The sequence below is a fragment of the Ictidomys tridecemlineatus genome, chromosome 11 (assembly GCF_052094955.1).
Source record: "Ictidomys tridecemlineatus isolate mIctTri1 chromosome 11, mIctTri1.hap1, whole genome shotgun sequence".
Classification (NCBI taxonomy): domain Eukaryota; kingdom Metazoa; phylum Chordata; class Mammalia; order Rodentia; family Sciuridae; genus Ictidomys; species Ictidomys tridecemlineatus.
Window position 1 is genome coordinate 40626721 of NC_135487.1, and position 16704 is coordinate 40643424.

Below are 16704 nucleotides of genomic sequence, written 5' to 3' on the forward strand. Positions count from 1 at the left end.
TAAGGCATAATGAAATTTCCCAAGCTCATTTTGTGTATTTCTCCACAAGCTAGCCATTCCTCCAAAGAGCCTTGGATCTAATTAATGGGAAAGGTATTTTGAGATCACAATCTGGGTAGTTGGTGTGATCAATGCCATTTGAATGCCACTGCCTCTAGACAATAACAGATTTTAGTAGACAGACTTAAGAAATATGTATTCTTAGCAGGGCACAGTGGTGCACTCCTATAATCCCAACTACTTAAGAGGCTAAGACAAGAGGATTCCAAGAGCAAGGCCAGCCTGGGAAATGTAGCTTGACTGGCATAGGTGAGGCTCTGGGTTCAATCCCTAGTACCTCCCTCTCCCACACACACACAAACAAAAAGGAAGGAATAAAAGAAATATGTATTCTTGGGCTGGGGATGTGGCTCAATCGGTAGCGTGCTCGCCTGGCATGCGTGCGGCCGGGGTTCGATCCTCAGTACCACATATAAACAAAGACGTTGTTTCCGCCGAAAACTAAAAAAAATAAATAAATATTAAAATTCTCTCTCTCTCTCTCTTTAAAAAAAAAAGAAATATGTATTTTTTAAAAAAGGTGGGGGGAGTTTATGATGCTATTTCAATTAAAATTAAACCATAGAGGAATTTACTCAATTTATTTGATTTTATACTTGTATTTCTTTACTTAAAAAATATAATTTTGATTCTTAACCACATTAATATAATAACTAATTTGCACTATCCTATAACTTACAGAATATTAAAATAGTTTCAAAGTATAATATTATTACCAATAATGAAATGAAATCTAAGATCTTTTTGTAGTTGTATTTGTTTTTATCAAAAAATGCCTGAAAGGGCAGCAGAATAGAATTGACAATATGAGTGATGTATGTACATTCCATGTAGGTATTATATGTCAAAATTCATTCTGTTGTCACGTATGAAAAAAAGAATTTTTAAAAAATGCCTGAAAGGACTGGGATTATAGCTCAGGCCTGCCTTGCACATGTGAGGTACTGTGTTTCATTCTCAGCACCACAAAAAATAAAAAATAAAATATTGTGTCCATCTACAACTAAAATTAAAAATAAAAAATTAATGCCCATAGTCTCAGCTTTTAGGAATATCACCTGAGCCAGCCTAGATGCGTATATATAGAGAGAATTTTAAGGCTTTGGCTCTTGGAAGCCAGCAAATCCAAAATCTGCAGGGGAGAATTACCATCTGGAGATCCAGGGAAGAACCAATGCTGCATGCAGTTCAGTTCTGAAGGTCATATCTGGAAGAATTCCTTCTTAGCCAGGGGAAGTCAGTCTTTATTCTGTTAAGGCTTTTAAATGATTTGACAAGGCTGCCACATTATGGAGAAAAGTGATCTGCTTTATTCAAAGTCCACCAAATTAAATGTTTATCTTATATAAAAAACACCTTCACAACAATGTCCAGAATAATGTTGGACAAATATCTGGTCAGTATAGCCCAACCAGTTTGATCAGTAAAATTAAGCATTAACAAATGCACTGCTTTGTGAGTTGAACTGTGTCCCCCAAAAACATATTTGAAGTTTTAATACCTGGAACCTGTGAACATGATCTTACTTGAAAATGAGGTCACTATAGATGTAGACAATAAAGCTGAGGTACATTCCTGTTTGCCTTTATTTTGAAACTGCTTTTAAATTTAATTTTTGGCTATATAAGTTATTTATGTTTCAAGTCAAAACTATTGATATATTCATGGGGCTGAGGGTGTAACCCAGTGATAGAGCTTTTGCCTGCCATGCATGAGGCCCTGAGTTTGATCCCCAGCAACACACACACACACACACACACACACACACACACACACACAAAGATATACTCAGAGAAGTCTTTTACCAGTGTGTCCTTCTTTCTTCCTTGTTTCCTCAAAATATCAAAAAACATTAAATAATGTGAATAATCGGGAAATATGGTTATGCTTCCTAACTCTTCTGTAAGGTTTTCAAATCAGAACAAAATTTCAAAAACTGAAAACCAAAATTACAACTCATTTTACAGGGTCTAGTTCAGGTCCCATGGCCTCAATCAAACTTTCCCATAAATACTTTTTTTCTTTAAACTCTTATATTGTTTACTATCTATATTGCTCAGCTCTTTGCATCAATCAATAAATTAAAAAATTAATGCATTGAGATCTGATAGGTATTATATTAGATGCTGTGGGGACATATTGTATTATCAGTTAAATTTTCACGTATAGTCATTTCCTTGATTAAGCTATATATTGAAACCAAGGCTCCCTCATATCCTCCATGGCGGTCAGCACTGCTGATTAACGAAACCAGAATGTCTTTGCCCAAAATATTGAAAAAATATAAAAACTTAAGCAGACTGATACACATCTTTTAATAAAGTCTACTAATGACAATTTCATGTTTAAATAAATACACTGTTAAAAATCATGCAAGAGTATTTTATTATAATTACTAAGAATGATTTGAGACTACTAGTCCCTCTGCAGAAACACAATGCACAGATATAAAATGATCAAAGGCTTTTGTAATTATGAATCTCAAGTAAGTACAGTAGCCATCATGAACCTGTAGAGGAAAAATCAATATGGATACTTTTAGTAATTGTTAACAAACAGTAGAAGAAAGGGTATGATGCAAGAGTGATATTCTAAATACATAACAATATGCAAGATATAATATTCAGAAGGTAAACCCAGCCACATATAACGGTTGTTCTGGGTTGTAGCAGTTTTGAAAGTAGTCTTCATGAAAAGAGATTTCCCTTGGTTAATGATGCCTCAGAATATACTACCTTATAGCATAACTATACTTTTATATTTGAATAGATTTTCTGGAAAGCACTTTGGCAAATATGTAAAAAGCTATAAAAATGTTTGTACCCTTATACCTAGTAATTCCATTCCATGAAATTTAATCTTAGAAAATAATCAAAAAGGTAAAGGTCATGGTAGCAAGAACATGTATAAAACGTCTCCTGTATATTACTTGTAATGACAGCAGGAGAAAAAAGAAAATTAGTTTAAATGAATGGAAGTAGCAAATGTTATCTTAAAATTGAAATTATGAAGCTTGTGAAATAACATTAAGTTAAAAAGGTAAAACAAAATTGTACAATATTATTATAACTATGTGATGCATATGGTCAACAACTAGAAGAAAATAAGTGTAGTAAATCTCTTGTGACAGAGTAATAAAATTAAGGGTAATTTCCAGCCTCTAATCCCCCCTTACTACTTTCTATAATCCTGCCCTAATCTACAATGAATCCAGAAACAAACTACCAAAACAGCAAGGGCTCACTAATCTTAACCCACTAGGTAAAGAAGGAGAACAGGAAGGTAAAATTCAGCAAAAATAATCATTTTTGTCGTCCTCTCCTCCACCTTCCTAATTATCAGGCCAATTTTGGTGGGAGAAAGAGACTAATGTATTCAAAAACTTCCCACAGAATCTTAATTTCATAGCAGCTCCTAGCAAGATATGAAGACATAACCTTAATGGATAAGGTACCTTTAGAGAAACCTTATTTAAAGAAACCTTAGTTAAACAAATACTACCACCTAAAAAAATACACATTCGGTTGTTTTACTTTTGTATTTGTCTAAACCAAGGCCTGAAAACCTAGCAGGAACACAGGAACTCCTGACGAGGCAGCAGTTCCCTCATCAAAGGGCATTCATTCCACTTGACAAGCAAAGCCCAGTGGAATGTTGTTGAAAAATACTGGTTCTCTTTCCACTTCATCTCTCTTTGGCTTATTTGTTGCTGATCCTATGCTCCAGTTCCTTTTATCTGAATCTCTCTTGTCCTTTCATGCTTAAATTAACATCCAGTTTTGACATCTCAACCTTTTTTTGATTCCTGTTCTAAATGGCCTACAGAATCACATGAAAGAAAGCCAAGTAGAACTATCAAATACTTCCAAATAAAGAAATGAGCAGAATAAAACAAAAAAAAATTCTGCTTTATCCTTGCTTTCACCCTTCCTTATAATATATTTAGCTTATAATACTGTTGAGAATAACCTCTCTATTGGTTGATGAGGTACAGAACCTATAATACCATAAGGATATTTATTAATTCTAGGACTAGGGAGATAGATTTAAAAATTAAAAACATTGTGCTTACTAAAGATGATATTTATCTAAACAAAGTATATTCACTTACCAAAATTTCTTCATTTTGAAGCTGACCCTCTGTGTGTACAAAATCTAAAAAATAAATTTAACAGAAATGAGTTAAGGTTCAAAATATATAAGGATAACTCCTGAAATTTATGTTCAACAAAATATGATTATCTTGGGCTGGGGTTGTGGTTCAGTGGTAGAGCGTTTGCCTAGCATGTGTGAGGCACTGGGTTTGTTTCTCAGCATCACACAAAATGAATAAAATAAAGGTTCATCAACATCTAAAAAATATATTAAAAATATGATCATCCTGTAAACCATAAGTTAAAATTGAATTTAAAGGAATTGTCTGTGCTTGGGTGTTGAAATCTGATATAAAAATAGAGACGTTTGATATAAAAGTTTAAAAAACTATTTGATCTATAAAATATCTCTAGGGAGTATAAGCAAAAGATAATACAAATGTAAATTTATTATAAAGGAATGTAAAGCAAGGACCAGATAAAATGTGAAAATGTCTCCTGACAAGAATTATTTCATTACACTCAGGGATAACAACTAGAGCTTCGTTGCTCAGAGTAAATTCTCACTATGATGTAGAATTATGAGGCTGGTGAAGTGATCTTTTCTGGTATTCAAGTATAAAAAAACCTTTACTTGTATAATAGGATAGATTATTTATTTGGTCATGAGTTAATCACATCAAACTTTTTTTTTGAAACATTGACAACTTAATTGACATAGTAATATTTACTGGCATTAATTTTAGTTCTATCAAAAAATTAATATATGTAATTTTAAGACACACAGTATAAGGGCAGTCTCTAGGAAGAAAAATTATGTGTGACTTCTGCTTCTTGATGAAAAACTATAAATCACCCCCCTCCATTTGCCCTCATTCTCTTCCAATCATACTCCCTAGCAGTAATGTTTTCAACTCTTTAGGCTTGTTCTTCCTGGATTATGATTATATTCCCTTTTTTTTTATCAATTTTTTTAATTGACTTTACATTATAGTCAGTGAAAATTTAGGTTTCTTAAACCAAGAATCCTTTCTTCTTCCTGCTGCAACTTCTACCTCCTCCCATCCCCTCAGTTTTGAAATCAATATTTGATAGTTATATTAGTATATCCATATAAATGTTACTGAGTACTGAGATAATACATTATGATCACATTTTCTTTCTTATACATCTCCATTAAAAATTAATGACAACCCCTTCTTTTTTAAAAAATATTTATTTTTTAGTTGAGTTGGACACAGTATCATTGTTTTATTTATTTATTTTTATGTGGTGCTGAAGATTGAACCCAGGGTCTCACACATGCTAGGCAAGTGCTCTACCGATGAGCTGCAACCCCAGCCCCTGATAACCCCTTCTTTATTTGCTTAGCTTTTTTTTCAGTTATGAAAAACTGGAAAATCTCAAAACGAAATGAAGAGAGAAAATAATATTTGCCATATATACCCACTATCTAGATTTTATAATTACTAACATTTCAGCATTATTGACTTAATTTAAAAAAAATTTTTTAGTTGTAGATGAACATAATAATTTTTTTTTAATTTTAATTTTTTAGTTTTAAATGGACCTTTTATTGTTTATGTATTTATATGCGGTGCTGAGGATAGAACCCAGGGTCTCACACGTCAGGCAAGTACTCTACCACTGAGCCAAAACTCCAGCCCCCCCCCCCCCCGCAATATCTTTATTTATTTATTTTTATGTGGTGCCGGGGATCAAATCCAGTGCCTCACACATGTGAGGTAAGCACTGTACCACTGAGCCACAGTCCCAACCCTAAATTATTTTTGTTATATTATTTTAAAGTTAGCCTAAGATATCATGACATTCCACCTCTAAATACGTGATTATCCATCTCTCTCTCCCTCTTTTTTTTTAGTACTAGAGATTGAATCCAGGTGTGCTTTACCACTTTTTTTTATATTTGAGACAATACTGGCTACTAATCTTTGACTGTCTTTTGTTACATTTGACTGAATCATTTGAAAACTGTGTGCATTTTCTGACTGGTACACTTCAAAAAGAACAACAGGGGGGCTGGGGATGTGGCTCAAGGGGTAGCACGCTCGCCTGGCATGCGTGCAGCCCGGGTTCGATCCTCAGCACCACATACAAACAAAGAGGTTGTGTTCGCCGAAAACTAAAAAAATAAATATTAAAATTCAAAAAAAAAAAAAAAGAACAACAGGGACAAGCTAACCTTTGTCAGTATCCACAGCCCTTTTTTGGGGGGCCCCTCAGTTTCTCCAAAGACTGATCCTTCAATCTCTAAGTTGGGGGCACATTCTTGGTGGCTATTATTAATAGCAAAGCACAGGGAGAAGACTGGAGTCCCACACTGTCAATATGCAGGCTTCCACCAATGGTGTGTTCAACCCTGTGTCACACTCTATTACACCTGCTTGCCTGAGTCCTGAACCTCAACATTCAATGCTCCTAGTCATCCCTTGAGGGTGGCAACTAATCAGTCTTGTTTTCTGGCCCATATCTCATTCATACTATTGCCTTCAAGTTCTAGACCTTCTGGGCATTTATGTTGCTGCTTCTTTTTTTTTTTTTTTGATAGTGGGGATTGAACTCGGGGACATTCAACCACTGAGCCACATCCCCAGCCCTATTTTGTATTTTATTTAGAGTCAGTACTTCACTATTGCTGAGGCTGGCATTGAAGGTAATTCTCCTGTCTCCTGATCTATGTTGCTTCTTGTTACTTTCCTTGGCAGACACTAAGGCTACGACTTCATCTGTTTAGCTAAAGAAGTTACTTGCTTGTTGGGCTGGGGATGTGGCTCAAGCGGTAGCGCGATCGCCTGGCATATATGCGGCCCAGGTTCGATCCTCAGCACCACATGCAGAAACAAAGATGTTGTGTCCGCCAAAAAACTAAAAAATTCTCTCTCTCTTAAAAAAAAAAAAAAAAAAAAAGGTTACTTGCTTTCTCCTCTATTAAAATATACATCTTACATTTGCTTTAGTTTCCTGAGTTTTGTTTAATTTTTTTTGTTGTTGTTCTTGTAAAGTTGCTTCATTTTATTCCTTTATTATTATTCTCATGGTATTTGGGAAAGGAAAAGAGATAGCACATGAAGGCAATGTTTTTGTTTAATTGAAGACTACCAATTTTATTGATGATATTTATTGTTCAACTTTAATATACCAACCACTAGTTCACAAAAGCCTTTAAATGATTGATATCATCTCTCCTTTTTCTGATAAGGATTCTGAAATTCAGAAAAATTTATTATTATATAACAAGCCAGGTTTTTCAGTCTTAATTGTGTACAAGAATCAACAAAGTCATATGGAAAAAAATAAAAATAAAATAGAAATGACCCATAATCCCATAAAAGATAAATAAAACAATCATTATGGTCACCTATTATTCACCAAAATGCAGCTGGAGTGGAAAAGTAGAATCAGAGGACAATTATCTACTCTCTTGTATTCAGAACAATGCTGGTAAACAAGCACATACCCCTTTCAATCCATCGCTCAAAATCGACAGGCTCTTTAGATTTGGTCTTTTCAATCTTCAAGGTCCGCACTAACATTGTAAGTAAACAAAATGTTAATTACCTTTCTGACTCTATGTTGTTTTCTCTGTATTTCTTTTTCCCTCTGCCAGAGACTGACATGCATTGGTAGAACTAGAGTATTGGGATCAGAAATACCATGTTCTGGAAGTTATCCATTCTGTTTTTCTATATATCCCCATGGTAAAATGTGGTCTTTCCTTTTTTTTTTTTAAATAGTACTGGGGATTGAACCCAAGGCTACTCTACTACTGAGCCATATCTCTAACCATTTTTCTTTCTTTTTTTTTTTTATCTTGAAACCATTTCTGAGGCTGTCCTTGAACTTTGCTACTCCTGCTTCAGTCCCCTGCCTTCCCTGAGTCTCTGGCATATAGGCATGCACCTCAGTGCCACAGAACTGGGCTGTGTAATGGTGATCTTATAATGTTTATAACTGTAAAACATAAAGCTAGTGGAGCTGTTTTGAATTTGATCATCATCAACAATTTTTCTATATATTGATGAAAACATTGGTGGTCTTGGTCATAAACATTTATGAAGAACCTATTATGAGTACAGGCATTTTTTTATTGTCTTGTCACTACAGTCTTAAGAGAAAAGTATTACTAATCTATTCTACTGATGAGGATGTAAGCTTAGGGAAGCAAGGTAAGGTGTTTAATGAGAAAGAACAAGTAAGGAGCAGAAGTGAAATTCAACCTCAAGGACTGTCTGACTCCAAAGCCTATGCAATGAATGGCAGAGGAGAGACTGAGCCATGCATCTTCCTTTTGCACTGTGTTCCCTTCCCTGTCTTCACCTAGTCTCTGCCACTCTAGATCCATTCCTCCTCTTCTCTGTCTTGTCCTGTGCCTTAAATGGCTGACCCCTGTGGACTAGTCTCCTGGACTTACCCATTGGCTTCTGAGTGGAGTTGACCAGTGGAGGCACCAGGAGTGGACAGAGGGCTGTAAGAAGTAAGATTCTTATTCTCTCTCCACTTCCTCTCTGCTTTGGTATCAGGTGTTGGACAACAGTCAAGTCCCTTCATGATCATAGCTCCTGCTGGGCAGGATCTGGCTCTCACTGGGGTGAGATAACATTATCTCTTTGCCTTGTCCCAGGGAAATAATGGCCTCCTGCTGTAGCTAGTTTCTGAGGGCCTCATCATCCCTTGTTTATTCCCTTAGCCCAAGACATACTTTCATAAGTGGACCCATCAATAAAACCTCTTCATTTGAAACATCTGGGATGTGTTTTGTTTCCTACCATGATTTTGTCTGATATACTCTATCCCTAAATAAACACACAGGATTAGAAGAATGTTTCAATGGGAGATTCTGTTCCTAAATTCCCAGAAAATATCAGTATTAATAGAAGAATCAACACCATTCAATGTGAAAAATCAGGGTTATTGAATTTTCAGCAAGAATTTGATAGAGAACTCCAGGATGAATGAATCTAGGGAAAAAAGATGTCATGGAAACTAGCATTCTGGCAAGTCAGCTTCTTATGTTCATAATAGGGTCTTTTGCCAAAGACTTTCGTGTCGTAAATTGCATGGAAATTATTATGTGCTTTGGAAGGGTTTCAAATTTGCAGTTTAAAGAGGTTAGTTGTGCTGAAGGCAGTTAACCCAGAATCCCTACCCTCCCATTCCAGCAATAAAACCGGATTCCATGCTGTGAAGAAAAACTAGGGTTTTGCCAAAAGTTTACATATATGTCCTCTGCTTATAGAAAAATTAAAGGATGGTGAAAATTAATGTATGATTTGCTTACCTAAGTAACTTTGGATTATAAGTTTTTCAACCTTTACATGTTTGTGAAAACATATAATGAACTCCTGGGGAAACATTCCTGTGGTGGTCCAAAATGTTTCTGGATTCCTGTCGTTAATTTGAAAGAAAAAGAAAAATAGCTAAATATAAAAGTTAAATCATAAAGTTCTCATGATAAGTATTATAAAAATGACTATGGGATTATGACAATCCATTTCTGTTAATTCTGCCTCTAATCTCTCCCCAAGTTTAATAATTCTTTGCTACCACCAGATATTCTCTTCTAAAACACAGGAATAGAACTGATGTCACTCCTGTCTAAAAAGCCTTCAGTGGTCCCTTGCTGCCTATAAATTTAAACTCCTTAGTGTGACATTTAAGACTGTACAGTCTGGTTTCATAATTAAAGGACATTATCCTCCATCACTACATCACCATCAATCACTGTAGTCACACTGGGCCACTTAAAATTCTGCAAACACATCATGCAGGCTCTTGCTTCCACATAGCAGTTCCTGAGATTCTCTTTACCCAAAAAGTCTTTCTTCCCTTGCAAAAGTTTATTCACTTTTGGGCCCAATCTCTCTAACTCCAACAAACTGGAATCACTTCCTCCTTTCTTTGTACTTCCCTGACACTCAGCAACCCATTTCTGCACTGACACTTATCTCTTATGTTTTTATGGCTCCTGCAAGATGATAAGCTCTTTGAACCCAAACACTTCCCACTACTCATCTTCATATCCCTAGCAACTGTTAAATAGTTAAACCACAGTATGTGTTTGCTGAAAAAAAAATTAAATATGCAGTTTTAAGTTGTACAGATGTGTGTTTGAAATAGTATATGTGGTACTGACGACAGAAGTAATAATTTCAACAATGTAAGCCTTTTTCTTTTATGGAGGCAAAATTTATATACAATGAAATTTACCTTACAACTTCATAAGTTTTTGTTTTTTGCTTTTTATGATGCTGGAGTTCAAACCCAGGGCCTTGCATATGCCAGGCAAGTACTCTACATGAATTACATCCCCAGGCCATTTAATGAGTTTTGATAAATGTATATGCTTATGTAACTGATCCCAGGATAACCAATATCCCCATCAAGATATAGAACATTCTCATGACTCCAGAAATTTTCCTTCCAGACAATCCCTCAATTATTACTTTGACTTTTATCACCATGACCTATGCTGCAATGTATGTATGTGTATACACATATGTATATATACATACACACATATAAACACATACATATGTGTGTATATATACATATATATTCATATATATATGTATGTGCATTTTTTTTTAACTACTGGGGATTGAATCTAGGGATACTCTATCACTGAGCTACATACAGTCCTATTTTATTATTTGCTTACTACTTATTTTGCATTACTGGCAACTGAACCCAGGAGTTTTACACTGAGTTACATCTCTAGTCCTTTATCTATCTATCTATCTATCTATCTATTTATTTATTTATAAGCCAGGTCTCACTAAGTTGCCACAGCTGAGTTACATCTCTAGACCTTTATTTATTTATAAGCCAGGTTTCACTAAGTTGCCAAGACTGATTTTTTTTCTTTTCTTTTTTTAAAAATTTTTATTTTTTATTAGTTGCTCGAGACAATACAATGATCTTGACATATCATACATTTGATTCAAATGGGGTATGAATTCTTATGCCAAGGCTGATCTTGAACTTATGATCCTCCTGTCTCAGCCACCCAAGTCACTGTGATGACAAAAAATTGAGACAGGATCACACTAAATTGCTCAGGCTAGCCTGAACTTGCAATCCTCCTTACTCAGTTACCTAATAGCTGGGATTACAGGCATGTACTACCACACTTGACTTGTTCATTCTTTTGTTTGATATTTGGATTGCTTCCAGTTTTATAATGTTATAATAAATAAAGCTACTATAAACATTCTTACACAAGTGTCTTTGTAGACAAAGTCATTACTAAGAGTGGCTTTATAGGATGATAAGGTAGAGTTATATTTAACTTTATAAAAACTTACAAATTTCCAAAGTGGTTGCACTATTATATACTCTTACCAGCAATGTTAAGAGAGTTCTACTTGCTCCACACCCTTTGTCAACATTTGCTGTTATCAGTCTTTTTAATTTAACCATTCTATACAACAGTCACTAGTATGGCAATATGTAAAAACGTGGATGTGTAACCGATGTGATTCTGCAATCTGTATACGGGGTAAAAATGGGAGTTCATAACCCACTTGAATCAAATGTATGAAATATGATATGTCAAGAGCTTTGTAATGTTTTGAACAACCAATAAAAAAAGAAAAAAAAATAATAATTTAACCATTCTAGTAAATGTGAAATGGTCTCCTATTGTTTTAATTTGCATTTTCCTGATAACTATAATGCTAAGCACTTTTTTCATGCATGTTAGTTGCTCATCTATTTTCTTTTGTTAAGTGTCTCTTAAATTATTTTGTCATATTTTTATGAAGTTGTTTGTATTTTTATTATATACCTGTAGCAGTCCTTTGGTATGTATGTGTGTGTGTGTGTGTATATATATATAAATTTTTTTTTCCAAATGAATATTTTCTCCCAGTCCATGATTTGCCTTGTTGTTTTTTTTCTTTTTGGTACCAAGGGTTTGATTCCAGGGGTACTAAATCATTGAGCCACATCCCTAGCCCTTTTTATTTTTTATTTTGAGACAGGGTCTTGCTAAGTAGCTTAGGACCTTGTTGAGTTGCAGAGACTGGCTTTGAACTTGTGATCCTCCTTCCTCAGCCTGCCGAGTTGCTGGAATCACAGGCATGCAATGGCTTGCCTTTTCATCTTCTTAATCATGGCTTTCAATAAGCAGAAATTTCATTACTGACAAAGTCCAGTTTTGTTATTTTTTTTCTTTCTTTCCTTCTTTATCTTTAAAAAAATTTTTTTTCTTTTGTATTTACATGTGGTGCTAGGGAACGAACCCTGTTTCTCATGCATGCTGAGCAAGCTCTCTACCACTGAGTTACATGACCAGCCCCATTTTTTTATTTTATGCTTAGTAATTTTTGTGTCATCCCCTTCCCAAAAGAAATATTTGTCTACTGCAATGTCGCAAAGTTCTTTCTTATGAGGTCCATGATCCATCCTGAATTAATTTTTGTGCTCAGTATAGGATAAGGGTCACAGTTTATTTTTATCTATGTTTACTCTGTTGCTCCAGTACCATTTGTTAAAAAGGCTTTCTTTTTCTTATTGGAACTTATAGTGTCTTTCTCCAAAATAAAATATATTTTGTCAAAAATATAACCTAATATAACCTGATGCTGTGGGTCTGTTTTGGGCTCTCTATTCTATTTCACTGGTCTAATATTATAAATACATTACACTGCTTTGATTATTGTGAATTGGTTATTCTATGTCCTGAAATCAGATAAAGTAAGTAAGTGCTTTAACTTTCTTCTTTTTCAAGATGATTTTGACTAGTCCAGGTCTTTGTATTTCCAGATATGTTTCAAAAAAAATTTGTTAGTGTCTATGTAAAAATATACCGAGATTTTTAATTTGGATTGTACAGACTTTACATTAATTTAGAAAAAAGCTGGCATTTTAACAATATTAAGTTTTCTAATTATGCACATAGTATATATTTTAATTTATTTAGCTCTTTATTATATTAAAAGTTTTGTCAACAATATCTTATAAACTTCATTGTGAAGGTCTTGTGTGTCTTATTAAATTTATTCTAAATTATTTTATGTTTTAAATGCTATTTTAAGTAGATTTTTTTGAGAGGAGAGACGGGTACCAGGGATTGAACCAAGATTTATAAAATGATGTTTTAAAATAAAATTTAGGTAAATTCAATGCAAAATTAGAACTAATCCAGGGGCTGGGGATGTGTCTCAAGCAGTAGCGCGCTCGCCTGGCATGCGTGCGGCCCGGGTTCGATCCTCAGCACCACATACAATCAATGATGTTGTGTCTGCCGAAAACTAAAAAATAAATATTAAAAAAATTTAAAAAAAAATTAGAACTAATCCAGATATCTATCACTGACAAATGGATAAATAAAATCTGCTTTATCCATGCAATTGAATATTATTTGACAATAAAAAGAAATTGTTCTGAGATATGCTACCACATGGATGAAGCCTGAAAACATGAAAAGTGAAAGAAGCTAGTCAAAAGGCCATATATGTATGATTCCATTTACATGAAAAGTCTGAATCAGTAACATCTACAGAAATAAGGTATATTAATAATGGTTACCGAGGGCTGGTGGGGATGGATAAATACAGGGTAACTGCTAATGAATGCAAGGTTTCTTCTGGGGGTGATAAAATGTTCTAACATGGATCGTGGAAATGGTTGCATAACTCTGATTATGTGGGAAATACTAAATTGTAGACTCTAAAAGGGTGAATTATATAGCATATGAATATATAAATAAAGGGTATTTTTTTGAGGGGATACCAGGGATTGAACCCAGGGGTGCTTAACCACTGAGCCTCATCCCCAGCCCTTTTTTATATTTTATTTAGAGGCAGGATCTCATTAAGTTATTTAGGGTTTTGCTAAGTGGCTGAGGCTGGCTTTGAACTTGTGATCCTCCTGCCTCAGGCTCCCAGGGATTACAGACGTGCGCCACAATGCCTGGTATATGTCAATAAAGTTGTTACAAAAAAAGGGTTAGGTCTCCTATCTAATAATTCTGATTTTTAAATTCTATATTTAATAATTTATAATTTCCTTTTTACTTATAACTATATGGTTTAAAATTTTATCAATATAAATAATTTAGTGAATTTAATTGTCCTAGCTTTTCCTTCAGTGCTTTCAATAAACATGACCAATATAATAATTCTACATATTACTATATAGATGCACTTGGACTTTAAAATGACATAATTGCATCCTCATAATTAGGTATAAGGAAATTGTCAAAATAGTAGTTTTCTTTTTCTCTTTCTTTTCCCAGCACCATGTACTGAACCCAGGGGCATTCAACCACTGAGCCACATCTCCAGCCCCTGCTCCACACACGCCCCACCCTGCTTTTTAAAAAAAAAAAAAAAAAAAAAAAATTTAGTTGTAGATGAACAAATAACTTTGTTTATTTATTTTTATGTGTGCCTCACTCATGTGAGGCAAGCACTCAACTACTGAGCCACAACCTCATCCCCCTTTTTTTGGTATTTTATTTAGAGACAGGGTTTCACTGAGTTGCCAAGCACCTCACTTTTGCCAAGGCTGGCTTTGAACTCGCGATCCTCCCTCCTCAGCCTCCTGAGCCACTGAGATTACAGGCACGCGTGGGCCACTGCCTGGCAATAGTTTTCTGTTGAATAAGGATTGACTGCTAACAACTGTTTCACATCTATTATCTCATTTGATTTTTTTTTTTGTTGTTGTTGTTTTAATAACTCTGAGGAAGGCAGAAAAGGTGGTGTTATCTCTATTTTTTAGACTAGAAATGGAGGCCCAAAGGATGAAATATATGTCATCCTTAAAAAAAAAAGAGGGAGAGTAAAACACCAGATCTCTGAATGCCCTTTTCTTTTCCCAAGAACTTAGCCAAGTTAAGGGAACAATGACAGCAATCTGGGCTGGAATGTCCAGATAAATATTATCATGAAGGACACTGGCTATCTCTGTTATATGCTTGGAATTAGGGCAAGTTAGTATTATGTATGGAAAGTTGCTTTCTTGCACACATGTCAGGATACCTACTCCTTGGGATGATGAGCATACAAGGAACAAACTAAACAATTTAATGATTGTCAATGTTTCTATAGCTTAATTTATAAAATTCTTCTCCCTACAGTAACTGGTATGGATCAGAGCACTGTCTAAAGGGAAGTGCTCATTTGCCACCTCCTGACAAAATATCATGACAGATGGAGGCACTGTTCTCAGGCAAGGCACCAGAGGTACCGAGTGAAGCAGAGGTGTACCTGTCCAGCCTGTCACCTCTGGATTCTCAGGCAAAGTTATCTGTCAATCATTGCTACTGGACCTTCCCTGTAAGCATTTTTCAATGAACTTTATATCTCATGTCCCACCTCCAGGTATATTCCTTGGTCTCTCTGATCTTATCTTACTGACCTAGCACAACTGGGCTTAAAACATTACATATAACCTTTGTCTAAGGTAAAACATGCAGTTCAATTCAACAAGAATTTTAATTCTAAATCTAGTATATTCCAACACTATGTAAAGTGAATCAGTTCTCCTAATTTTTTTCTTTTTTCTAGGGTAGAATTTTTTCTACTTTTTCACTGACATTTTAAATATAAAGGACAAACGTAGGGTCAATGGGAAATAGAAACATAATCATTTTCTTTAACTCTTATTTTTAAAGAAACTGAAAGTTTGGAGCAGGGCCATAAACATTCTTCACTGTTGAGTAGGGGTAAATTTATAGTATGTTTTCCCTAAATAATTCTATGATTACTTGCATTTAGGTATACCAATTTGTGAACAGAAATTTTTTTAACATCTAATATATAAAGTCTAATTATATGTGCTAGAATTATAGTCAATGACGTACTCCGTTCAGTCTGCAGGACAGTAACTACCTATATTCCATGTTTTTCTGTACTAACAGTTTTTGTCTAATCTAAAAAATATTAGGTCCTTAGTCATTCCTTAATATAAACTTGACAGATCCTAAAATATTATCTGCTACATAATATAGCTAACCCTAATAATCTTTTTTTCTTTTGGTACCGGGCATTAAATTTGGGGTGGGCACTCAACCACTGAGCCACATCATCCCCAACCCTATTCTGTATTTTATTTAGAGATGGGGTATCACTGAGTTGCTCGGCATCTAGCTATTGTGGAGGCTAGCTTTAGACTCTTGATCCTCCTGTCTCAGTCTCCCGAGCTGCTGGGATTACAAGCGTGAGCCATCACGTCCAGCTGACCCTAATAATCCATAAACATATTACCTTGAGAGAAAATTCATCAAAAGGGTAGAAGGTAAATTGATCTTGCCTTAGAAAAATGATCTCTCTCCAATCAGAGATAAGGAATGTTTCTGGAAAGATCTATTCCTAGCAAACAACATTAAGGCAAATCTCTACAGTTCTGTGTATTCTTTTTTTGGAGGGAGGGATTGGGGATTGAACTCAGAGGCCCTCAGCCACTGACCCACATCCCAACCCTATTGTGTATTTTATTTAGAGACTGGGTCTTACTGAGTTGCTTAGCACCTCACTTTTGCTGAAGCTGGCTTTGAACTTGCAATCCTCCTGCCTCAACC

At 34.9% G+C, this 16704-nt stretch overlaps 1 protein-coding gene across 13 annotated transcripts in view; it reads right to left on the reverse strand.

Annotated features, from left to right (window-relative positions):
• Positions 1-368: 368 nt before the first annotated feature.
• Positions 369-16704, reverse strand: part of Ift25 (intraflagellar transport 25) — a 28192-nt gene continuing 11856 nt past the window's right edge. For 9 of the 13 annotated variants that reach the window (XM_040288707.2, XM_013358966.3, XM_040288704.2 and 6 more), the window contains 5 exons: positions 9454-9560; positions 8587-8640; positions 7633-7701; positions 4172-4215; positions 2427-2569 (listed from right to left, as the gene is read on the reverse strand). In XM_040288707.2, the coding sequence (XP_040144641.1) occupies positions 2456-2569; positions 4172-4215; positions 7633-7701; positions 8587-8640; positions 9454-9560 (388 nt within the window). In that variant the 3' untranslated portion in view covers positions 2427-2455. Of the gene's footprint in view, positions 502-2426; positions 2570-4171; positions 4216-7632; positions 7702-8586; positions 8641-9453; positions 9561-16704 lie in introns of those variants that run through there. The other 4 variants (XM_078026301.1, XM_078026302.1, XM_005326040.5 and 1 more) reach the window with 4 other exon arrangements.